The sequence below is a fragment of the Aythya ferina genome (genome assembly GCF_964211825.1).
Source record: "Aythya ferina genome assembly, chromosome: 3".
In the NCBI taxonomy this organism is placed as follows: domain Eukaryota; kingdom Metazoa; phylum Chordata; class Aves; order Anseriformes; family Anatidae; genus Aythya; species Aythya ferina.
In genome coordinates, this window is record NC_140298.1 from 25,273,070 (window position 1) to 25,285,201 (window position 12,132).

Genomic DNA, 12,132 nt, shown 5'->3' on the forward strand with positions numbered 1-12,132 from the left:
GTCAGTAGTTTTAACTGAATATCGTGTCAAAGAAAATGCTGTCAGTACCTCTGCAAGCTCAACTAATGCAGAGTAATATTCTCAAGGCGAGCAGCAGCTTTAAGACATTATTTGTCTTATATTATCATGGTAGAGTAGCAGCATATGTCTTGTGACTTTTTTCCATATGTGAGGAAAAAATCCAATACAGCTTTAAGCAAAAAGCATGGAGAAAGTCAGTCCTATTTGGACTCCTTCCACACACCAAAAAAGGCTAACACTTCCAGTTTTACATTCTACAGAGCTTCACCTTAATTAACTCTGGAGTTACGCTTTTGTCTGTACTGTTGTGGACTACCCATATTTGAAGGTAAACTGAATTTGCAAAATTTGTTAGTTACAATACCTGGGTGTACTCTCCTCCCCCCTCCCTTCCCTGCTCTCTAGAGGCTTTTTGCCCCTCCCACAAAATGCACAGATCAAATACTAACTCAAGAAATCCTGAGGAGACACTTGCTCAGTATGCAGAAAAAGATTATTTATTCTTCTTTAATTCAGCTGTCTTCAAGAGTAGGGTTTAAATGCAAAGATCTTTAATGTAGGTATTTCAGACTCTAAGTTTAAACTTCTTACATTTTATCTCCTCACAGAATTCCACACCCTTGCCAAAACATTTTATCCCATTTGATTCAGTTTTCAGTTCACTTAGTTTTCTACTGATCTTCTTTCATTCCTTCTATTCATTATAATGGGTTTGGTCTAAGCACTGGATAGATATTGGCTGAACCCAAGGTCCGAGTTCCCTTTCCCAGTAATGGTCTCGAGACTTGCTCTCCTCTCCCCGCTACAAGTGAACATCTGGCTACTGCCTGGCTTTCCCCGTCTCACTATACATCTTCAGAGAGATCCCCAGATTCACCACAGAAATCAGATCAGATAGGCCTCGCCACATGAATCTGTCCCAGACCTTGGCTTCCAACAGCAGTATCTTTGCACCCTCTGCCAGAACCCTACCAGAAATCCCACTCCTCACTTCCCACCAGCACCTCCTTTCCTCCCCTTAGTGATCTTCATTTGCTCCATGAGTACAGAGAGGAGCTGCTTTTCCACCTTTCCGCAGCTCAACTACGTTTTCAAAGAGAAGTGGATGGTTAGGAAGACAGAAAAAGTGTCTGTTTAGGGACTTCAAATTTTATCGTTACATCCCCAGAGAAGGAGGGACATGTACACACCTGTACAAAGTAATGTACCTTAGGTTTCCCACTTCCACTCTCATAGCCCCCCTCCTTCGGTTTAGCAGTCACATCATGTAGTCCACAAACAGAACTTCCCCGCTTCAAGTATTTTGAAAGATGAAAGACCTGAAAATGAGCAGAAATGAAATTGGAGCAAAGCGAGAGATAGATGCCTGAAAGAGAGGTGAAACTAAGCCAAAAACATGGTTCTACCCATCTCAGTTTGATACAAAGATCTGTTTATTACCCAACAATGTGACAGTGTATACAAAGACAGTGTGGAATGTGACATTTACAGAAGTTTCAGTACATCATGCACATATACTATTGCAATGTTATTTTAATAGTTCCAGAATGTTAAGCTGAATAAATATTCCTTGCTTCCAAAAAATCTTTGTTTTTTACATAAAAATATATAATATTGCACTCTTTACAAGGCCAGCAATTTTGCATATTGATTTGTAACAAGTCGAATTCTACTTTAGAAAAATAAGCCTTTGTGAGCAACACCCCAAATCAAGGAGCACAAGAGCACCCCCAAACCACGACATTTGTATTTTGTCTCTTAAATAAAGCACATCACTTCAACATGAGCCAAGAAGCTTTTCAGTCTGCATTTGGACCTTACATTAACATTTAGACAGTAAAAAACATGACTGAAGCCATCCCAGACAATGCCACGACAATATATGCAGTTTACAACTCAGTTCATACAGCCACTTGCTTAATCGAACTAAACATCAGTCTTTGTTGTCATGGACCAACAAGACTTCAAGACTTTCTGGTTTGGAAAGTTCAAATCAGGAAGTCGCAAGAATTTCTGTAAAGACCATTTGGAATTTTAGAAAGAAGTGTATAGATTTATTGCGTGCATGCTTTCCATAGTGTGACAATTTCATATACAGCATTTGGAAGGCAGGTGAACCTTTAACATAAGACAGCAGTTTGTATGGCAATAGGGGAGTGTGTCAATGAGAAAAGCAAAGCTATTTGGAAGAAAAATGGAACTACATTAGATTTGTGTAGCATCCTCATGTTTTCCCATTCACATGTCTAGCAGGCATCATTCATGGTGTCAGTCAGGTTTAAAGTCTCAAAAATCCATCAACTGAACCGTTAGGTTTTGATCTGGCCTAAAAATTCAAATTTGTTAAGCTTTTAACAACTGAGGCTTTTTTTCCTCTCAAAAATAGCACCTAGGAATAAATAGCGCATTTGCACAGTGTATCTGTATAAACTGTTTTGAACTACCTGATGCCTATGGACATTCATTTAAATATTTGGATTCAAACATTTTACAATGTATGGGTTCAATGACACCAAGAATAGGAACACATCTGTGCCTTCTCTAATGCCTTTTTTAGAGCTCTGGAAAATAAGCTGTGTGTGTATAGTGTATATGCAGTCTGCCACAAAATCACATAGCTTGGTGTTACAAATTTAAGGAGTTAACCCCACATGGAAAAAAAAAAAACAAAACACAATGTAACTATTGCTTCATGATGCTATGAGGTGTCTGCCCATCATTAGGACAAATATTTTTTGTCTGTTGTAAAGACTATTATGCCATCTGAACAGAAGAGACAGCAAAAGTTACAAAGAAAGATAAATCAAATTTTTCCAACATTACAATACCATAAGATGGTGCAAAAAGCACCTACTAAATTCTTTGCTTCTCAAAAAAGCAATTTTGAATCATCTTGGATTTTTGAGTTTTCGGTCACTTATCCCAGAGCTAACTATACCACCCTTCACTAATCAGATATACATACGCTGACATTTTTTTTTTTTTGTAAGTATTTACAGAACTTCACACTGCCGATATTTTACAGCATCGGAGGGAAATAAACATTACTGATTCAATTTTTGAAATACTTGTTTCCAAGAAGTGATTTAAAAAAATATTACATTTTATATTGCAGCATTTTGACTTGTAGATTAGAGCATTTGTACACCACTGCTGGTATTGGAGTATACAACCAGAGCCTCCTGGTGACCTTGACAGACTTAAAGTTTGCGCATGCACAGAATTTTACAACCGCCTCAGACTGTTCTTTAAGATCTAGATACATTCCAGAGACATTCAAACTATTTCAAAATCCAGTGAAATAAGATTCTTTAATCTATTTTGGATTTAAAGTGCATCAGAGACACGAGTTAGCAGCAAAAAGTCATCACCCCGCTGCATAGCTGCTAAGGAATGAATAGAACATGGGTAACTTCAGGCGCTGCTGGTCCTTGCGACACCAAGCTATAACGTTTCCATCACTGTTAGCCGTGAACAAGTGATGTCCATCGCAGGAAAATGTAAGGCTGGAAAACAAGAAAACCTATTTTTATATCACGTTTGGCTATTTAAAATGCTAGAAGACAAAAATTAGTTCTCAGCTACAGGAGACCCAGTGCATGCCTTAACACAGCAACATTTGCGAACAGCTGGCTGCTCAGCTTTGTAACCAAACAGGCTGAACTGCAGCTTCGTCCAGCACTTCAATGTGCCATGCAATTTAGTACTCGTTTATTTGCAGCATCAGAGGAAGTAGGCTGCCCCTTCTATCTCTGAAAGAAAGGCTTTTCAGCACAGAACAATACCCTCTGAACTTACTGGCTGACAAAAGCAAAAACTAAATCACAGTAACGGTCACAACAAAATTCTTCAGCGTGATTTGTACCACACTAACATGAACTTGATCAAGTTCTGGCAGAACCCTACAAGACCTCTGTGCAGGGTACTGTACCTCTAGGGATAAAGATTCCATCCTTTGACTGCGTTCTGAAAGCATGTTGGCATGAGAATAATTCTGCTTATATAAACCCTCCAGGGGACTCTAGTAGGCAAAATTACATAAGCACTCTAAAATGGCAGCTGCCACGCTTCTGAGTCTCCTTTACTCCTTTCTCTGTTTTCCTCCAGTATCAGAAAATGGTCAGGGGAAAATGCAGTCCTTTCATTTATTTCTGAGGGAAGACAATACTCTTCTATTTGAATTTGCTGACCTTAAGATATTATCTCCTGATTTTTGAACAGATTCTGTGGAAAAATATTAAACTTAATAAGAAGGGTAGTATTGTTCAGCTCTCAAGGGAATCCTGCTAATTTCTATCTGCTAGCAGCAGAACCTAGTTATTACTGTCATTACAAACACAGTACACTTGTGCTCATTTTGCTTTCATGAATAATTAGTAGGATTGCATGGCTCTTTTTAAACATGGGTGTTTACCTCTTGTCTTTATGTCAAATCCATTTTCAATACTACAGGCTATTTTTCTTGGTTTTGTTTTGAAAGAAAAAAATCCATTTACTGTATACGTAAAATCTTTTTACCTTACAATGGGTTTGGCTGACTTGGAAAACGTTATTTCCCGTACTGGCTTCAAGTCCCATGTACTCCACAGTCTGAAAGAAAAATCAATTTTCCTTCACATTTATACCTGTAATTATTTCAGTGATAAACAAAATGAATTTAGCAACTACCTAATATTATAAACTGGACAACAGCTTGCCCACCTTCTTTAAGTATCATACCGATTGTTTGGCTACATGCTATCAAACCATGAACTTAAGTTATAAAGCATTTTACTACCTACAAAAAGCTTCAAATGCTTACCTCACAACTCCATTTTCAAGCCCCCCTGCAATCACATTGACAGATACTCCTTCAGGCTGGTTAGAGAAAGCAACAGAGCAAATACTTTCCCTGCAGTGTACGTGTCCCACAAGATCACCGTTAACTGTCCAAAGTCTCAAATCACTACCCCCTCCAACTGTAAGAGAACACAACACATCAGCATTAAGAGAGAAATCTGTACCAGAGTGAGGTCTATGCAACAGAATATTTAGGTGTTACAGAATTCAACTTTCTGAAGAATCTTTTGAAAAATCAGGTTTGAATGACTTGGAGTGACATGCGCTGCAGTGAACAATTACCTCTTTCCTGCTTTTCTGCTTTTTGTGATGCAAACTGCCAAGCCACTGCAAAATGATTCAGAAGACATGACTTCATATCTACGGAATGCTGTACTTTAAAAATGAATTCATATAGTATTTTTGTATGACCAATGTTCACGTATTGAAAGGGAAATCCTATCTTCTTTAAACTGTTTTCTCATACCCTGACTTACATTTAAGCAACATACTTGAAATACTAAGTGGAAGTAGCTTACCTGGTTATCTTGCATTATTTGAATTTATGAAAGTAATGATAACCCATCTACTGCTTTGTCTTGAAAGGTATTGAAACGCATGTCCCTTACCAATTAAAGAATACAATATTTTCCAGCAGAAGCTGGCTTAAGAGCTACAGAAATGGATGAATTGTAAATCTGTGTCAGTCTGAAACCTAAACACAATGTTTCTGAAACCCCCAGAATAATTTCCCCTCATTTTTTAATACTATAAACTGTGCTATCTTGCCTTTTTTCCCCTTTATATTTGGAATGGCATTAGTTTTAATTCAGTCTATGGAGACCTACAGTAATGAAAGCTGGCTAAAAGATATGTCATTACGTAAGACATATCTTACTCAAACATAAGAAAGGAAATTGGTTCAAGCAAAATAAGAATTCAGTCAACAACCATCTTCCAACAATATGGATAAACAAAGTTAAGATCTCTTCCTTCATTTTCTGTACTTCTTGGATCGACAGAAGAAAATTGTCATTTCGATTGAACCTGTTACCCAACCCCCACGTCAAGTTAACAGATAAAGTAACACAGGTATTCTTATAGACATCAAAATAGCGTGAGGTCTCTGACTTGGCCCTGCTTGTGTTGTAGCACACAGGCAGTCTGAGTCATTGAGCACCCTGAATTATATTCAAAAAGATCTTAATGTCCTAATCCAGGAACAGCACTATATGGGAAATACAATATAAAAAAATGCTCTAAAATAAGATTAGGCAGTGAGGCAGGGACAGAATTACTTCCTTCTGTAGGAGCCCTAATACAAATATCTACTCCACCTTTAATATATCTGTTATTCCTCTTTATTATACACTGGTTTAATGCAAAGCCAATCTGGTTGCTTCTAGCAATATGAAATCATTTAAAGTGAGTGATGAACAACAATTTTGTTACTCAGCAATACAGTGTACTCCCCCCTAAGATCTGTACCTCTGGCAACAAATCCCTGTAAAAATGAAAACGACCAACCTCACAGAATGTAGGTCTCCCAGAAATCTGTTCAAGCCTGTATCAAGAGACCAAGCTGTTTGCTTCCACAACTCTCCATTTCACTCTAACACCTGATTAATCATTTCTGGAGAAATTCATATGCTAATATGTAAAAACCAGAAAAGCACTCTAAAAAGCATCTTCAGATGATTAATACATACTCAACCAATATAAAAACAAGTCTCATGATTTATCTGGTCTGTAAGTTAGAAGCCTTGACTGCCAGATATACCTGAATCACAAACTGTTGCTATATCACCAGTTGTCTCGCTAGCTGAAACTGCCGTCACAGGACTCTTGTGTCCAGACAGACTCTGGACATAGCACAGCCTAAAAAAACAAAAAGAGAGAACAAAAAAACCTGAAGTTCAGATTATATCATTTTTGAAGAACCTTTTCTGCATTTAAGACATTCATTTCAACAAACACTGTGTAATGATATTTTTCGTTTTCATTCTAGAATTCCTGCATATTTCACGTGAAAAAAAAGCAAGTTGGCCTTCACATGAGATATTAATGAAATAAACTCAATTAACATTAAAGTGTAAAGATACCAAAAAGTTGGAAAACAAGTACTTCAGTTGCAAGTTACATATGTACTCGTACCTGTTCAAATCCCATATAATACAGGTTCCATCTTTGCTGACGCTTATCATTATACTGTATGGCTTGCACACAAACAAGCTCGTTATCTCTGCTGTGTGGCCATACAGATGGACTTGTGACTCCATTTCTATTTCTGAAGGCTGAAAAATAGCAAGACAAAATGAAATCATAAGACTAAGATTTTAATGTCTATTTTCTAAAAAAGATAAATGTAGGGGCAAGTTTCATTCCTGGATTTCCAAAGATGATTCCCATTACTTTTAACATTATCACTTTAGTGATAGTATTAATGCTTTATTACCCCAATGTTTTTATGATATGATATGCCATATGCATCCATAACATTCAACTTTTTCTTCCAGTGCTCCGCTCTAAGCAAACATTTTGACGTAGTCCAATAACTTCAAGAGAAACTCTTCTGCTGTCAACTAAACACCTTGAAATCAGCTGGTCTGCTTTGTGCAAGACTGCTGTTTTCCCATGGTAGAGAAATGACAGCCTCAGTATTTGAGTATTGAGAAGCAGTACTTTGAAATATAGACAGAAAACCTAGCTCAGCAGTTATTACTGCTGAACAAAAAATAAAAGCAGCAAGTTGAACACCAAATAAGACAACTTACTCAAATTATGTAACATGAAACAATTCAGACGTCTTGAAAATGGTGTTAGCTGAAGGAGCTGCTTAATCAGAATACTAAGAAAGCCTGCTGTACAGAGATTAGCATAATCTTTGTGCAAGGAAACACAGCAGAGAAACGTTGCTTTTTACAACAGAGCACGTTGTAGGCCTGCTATACTTATCCTGTACCCTCATACAAAAACAGACAAAAAACTTGAAAGTAGTGACAGACAAAAGAAAAATACACTTAATTATTTGTTTTTCTGCACTGAAATGGGACAATTTAAGCTGTAATACTGCAAGAGTCAATACGGTTTAAGGCATTTTTATAATAAAGTATTTTTTTTTAAACCATCTTAAAGACTAGGAAAAAAGCATCTGATAACATGAAGCTGTGTTTTGGATTCTGACAACATGGCTCTTCAGATTCCTATACTGACAACAGCAATGACAATGACGTGATACCCACATGATGCCTATGCATGAATCAGGGCAAAATATTCATGTTTCAAGCTCTGTGTTATAACAGACTGTTCACTTTATCACTGAACAGCTGACAAGATGCATACAGAACAGATGCTAGGAAGCACATTTGCATTCCCTGCAGCCCTGACTTGGGTAACTGACTCCACAACAGGAGCTACAAAGTTGGCATCAAGGTCAATCTGCCTAAGGCATGTAAAACTGACAATGCTGAGGAATTCAACAAAACCTCAAACAACATCTGTGCAGCTAAACAAAAAAAAAATCACTTGTTTCTAGAAAATGCAGAGAACTTGATCATAAACCTATTACTGGAGTTCCTTTTCAGCATGTCAGATGGCAGACAGACTGAATTTTAGTACCTTTTTTTTTCCTTAGAACTGGAATACAAGTCTCAATATAAGTTATTTAGAAGCTCTCTATTGTGGCGACCAGTTAAGGTGCTTGACTTAAGATCCAACTGATTTAAGCTTGTAGGCTTCAAGTTCTACTTAAACTTTTAAAATCAAAGCTGCTGAGCTTAGGAAACTTGAGTTGCAGATCACCAGAAATTGAAAGAAAGCCAAGGCAGTAATTGCAGTATGTTCATGGTCTTCCCAGTCTAACCATCTGCTGTTTGCCACTGTTGCAAGTGGCAGCAGACTGGGCAGGCACAGCAGATCATACCAAGCCTCCCCCTAGCCCAGCCTATTGTACTAATTCAAGAGCACCTATAGTACAATAATACAAACGTGTTTGCCAATACCTGTATCAAGCTAAATTTGATAGATCAGTCGGGTTGTTGCTATGGATAATCACACAGGCATACCTAAAAACGTCTGTCAAGAATGTTACAAACTTTGTTAAAACTATGAAAACGTGTAGAAATTACTGCTGGAGAAAATCAGACAAGCTCAAAACTCAGTCTGAATCAAAAGATGAATTCTAAGTTCTGTTTATATATTCATACCATGCTTATCACCACATAGTATCTGGGAGATTTCTACAAGGATCTCAGCACCTTCCACTAACATGTTGAGGAATGTAACTTGTATTACTTCCCTCCACACTGCTTTCCCCCTTGGAATATGCCAAAGTGATGAGGCATAGCAGTTAGTATATAAGTTGTGGTGACTCTCTCTGGTGTAAACACCTCCTGCATTTAAAATGTTGTTTACTTTGGGGTAATGCACATTCTAGTTTCATTTAAGGTTTTGAAAGGCTGACTCCTTCACAGGAAAAAACACCCCAAATTTAGAGAGCTTTCTTGTGCCAGAGCACTTCAATTCCAAGCCCTAGCCTGAACTGAGAGCTCTGTGTAAATCAGTTATGCATCCAGATGGTGAGGGCCAACTAGAGGCTAGCAACACGTGAAAACAAGAACATAAACTACAGAAGTAAATACGCAGAAAAAAAAATTTACGATGTCAAAAGAGGAGCCTTCAAAAATAAATACTAACCAAACACTTGATCTTTTTAGTAAGGGTCCCAAATACAACATTCCCCTTCTCTCACTTTCCCTGTTATAAAGGGCTGTAAGAACAAATAGCTAAATCCCTAAATATCAGTTCTACCCAACAGAACGTACCGTATTGCTTGTGAATCTGTTCATGTACGCTGTGATGACACCGGATTTACTACCTGTGAAAAGCTGACAGCTGTCTGGGACCCAAGCACAACTTGTTACCTTGGAAAGAAAAAAAGCCAGAAAAAATTAGAACAGGAACTGCAATTGTCACTATGCCATAGCATTTGGTCCACATGATTTCTATAGGTTATCTTAAGAAAAGCCATATAAATACTTAAGCTGAAGAAGAAATCCAGGAGTTAAAGATATATCTGCTTTAGGTCATATTTACTATTACTCCAGAAACAAAGTGGAAAATGCTGCATAGCCTGAGTTCACAGCCAAAGGGCACAGTGAATTTCCATAGATTTCTAGATCTACAACCACATCAACCAGAGTATTTTCAGTACAGTCTCAAACACAATTGAAGTGAAACAGAAGTTATACAGAGTTCTTCAACCATATTTTAGGCAATCTTTTTTTTTTTTTTTTTTTTTTTTCCCCCAGAGGAATCAAACTATAGTGGAATTCTCCTTCCAATGAGAGGCATCTATTATTTTTCCTTGTTTTCAATTTTTTTCTTGGTCCAAAATTTAGCTTTAATAAATTCACACCAATAATCCACAGGAGAGAAAAGCTACAAAAATCAAATGCATTCAGAACGGATCTTTGTCTAATACATGAACACATCCAGGAACTATGCCACTGGAGCAATGAGGGACACATGCCAATGAAAGAGAATCTAACAGACTAGAATGAAAACATTGGACAACTGCATAAAGTTGTGCTTGGATGCTCATCCCCCCAAAGTAAGAATTCTTGCTTACTATAGGCATTGCAAAAAATTAAAGCAAGGGTAAATACTGCCACATCAAGCCACTGGGTAGTTAAACTAGCAATATTCAGGTGAAGACAGACTGATTTTTACCTGATGGAACTGTGAACTCTGGATAAAATTTACTGGAGGTTCACTCTGCTTGCTTTTCAGTCGTAAAATGTTATCAGCATATCCCCAGCTCAGGATAGCTGACCACTGAATATCAGTGCTATGCATACTTCTCACACCTGAAGGAAGGCATATAAAATTCTGTGTCATATATGCAACCAAAGGGTTTATCACTTTGTTAGTCAATAACAAAAAATAAAGTCTAAGATGCTTTCTGTTAGTACATTACAAATGAAGACAGCCTATGAATGAATATAGTGGTTTTTTTTTTTTTTCAAGGACTATGTAAACATTCAGCATTCTCCAAAAACACCTATGTTGAACACCTAAGCTGAACAAAGCTTTTGAAGCATCATTCCATCTAGTAGGAACAGAGAAAAAAGGATGTTGACAGCACTTCCCAGACAGAGAAACAATTACAACCTACTACTTCTTTAAAGAGAGTATTATTTATTTTTTCACCTGAAGCCTTCAACAGATAATTTATAAATCTTTCACTAGCACATTACAAAGGAAAAAAATCATGAGAACCTGTTTACACATTATCAATTAGAATCCCTCCAAGCAGATCCTTCACCTCTGCTTTTTACTGCTAACTTTCCTTATTCATTACCTCTAAAACCTATTTTTAGTTATCCCTTCCATTGCCACATGTTCTTTTTCCTGTTTTTCAGTTCATTTTGGACTGAATCTGCTGATAAGTTCTAAAGTTAAAGCTTCATGCTTCAGTCGCCTTAATGAAAAATAATTACTGGATGCCTTTTTTTTTTTTTTTTTTTTTTTGAAAATTACAAGGAAAATCCACCTGCCAGGAAAGATATCAGACATGTGGAAGCTGTTCTTGGATGTAATAAATTGATGTAAATCGATCTTTAACAAAAGACTAAATGTGGGAAATTTAGTGCGGAATAGTAGCATTAGAGTTACAGATATTATGATTCTGTTTTGCATGTAGAGAATAATCACAAATCCATACCTTGCTCCTTGCTATATATCATCAAAAGGCAAAACTTGCGGGACAGACCGCATATAGCTTTAGTTGGTAGAGCCTGCAGAGAGCCAAACCTTTCTCCATGAGGCTGGCTAAAACAGACAACAGGATCTGGAGCACTTGGGGAACCAACATATTCTCCCCACTTCAAGCCTTTTATCCACGGCAATGGACTCTAAAACAAGCACAAAAATATTTAATTAGGAAGATTAGGAAGAGAGAAGAATCATTTGTATCACATTTCCATAAACCACCATATGTCTGCCCTACAGGCAATGAAAAGTAGAGGACAAAGAAGCACAGCAAGCATTTACCTACTCTAGGTTTGCATATAGATTCCAGAATGTTGTTGTTGAAGGCATAAAACTAGTACCAATTTTCTATAACCAACTTAAATTCAGGTCTATCTTAATGTTCACTGTTTTATGTCAAAGTATTTTCACGGACTTGTGATATTTATTTTCATGGATTTGTGATATACCCTTTCATTCATTTTCTGGATTATCTTTACAGTGCAAACATGGGTAATAACTTGCAATTTAAGGAAAAGCCAC

General features: G+C 37.2%; 1 protein-coding gene across 5 annotated transcripts in view; it reads right to left on the reverse strand.

Annotated features, from left to right (window-relative positions):
- Positions 1 to 1,436: 1,436 nt before the first annotated feature.
- The window catches only part of LYST (lysosomal trafficking regulator), an 81,036-nt gene continuing 70,340 nt past the window's right edge, over positions 1,437 to 12,132 (reverse strand). For all 5 annotated transcript variants that reach the window (XM_084514665.1, XM_084514663.1, XM_084514666.1 and 2 more), the window contains 8 exons: positions 11,564 to 11,753; positions 10,570 to 10,706; positions 9,663 to 9,761; positions 6,994 to 7,133; positions 6,620 to 6,717; positions 4,823 to 4,979; positions 4,540 to 4,611; positions 1,437 to 3,527 (listed from right to left, as the gene is read on the reverse strand). In XM_084514665.1, the coding sequence (XP_084370791.1) occupies positions 3,389 to 3,527; positions 4,540 to 4,611; positions 4,823 to 4,979; positions 6,620 to 6,717; positions 6,994 to 7,133; positions 9,663 to 9,761; positions 10,570 to 10,706; positions 11,564 to 11,753 (1,032 nt within the window). In that variant the 3' untranslated portion in view covers positions 1,437 to 3,388. The remainder of the gene's footprint in view (positions 3,528 to 4,539; positions 4,612 to 4,822; positions 4,980 to 6,619; positions 6,718 to 6,993; positions 7,134 to 9,662; positions 9,762 to 10,569; positions 10,707 to 11,563; positions 11,754 to 12,132) is intronic.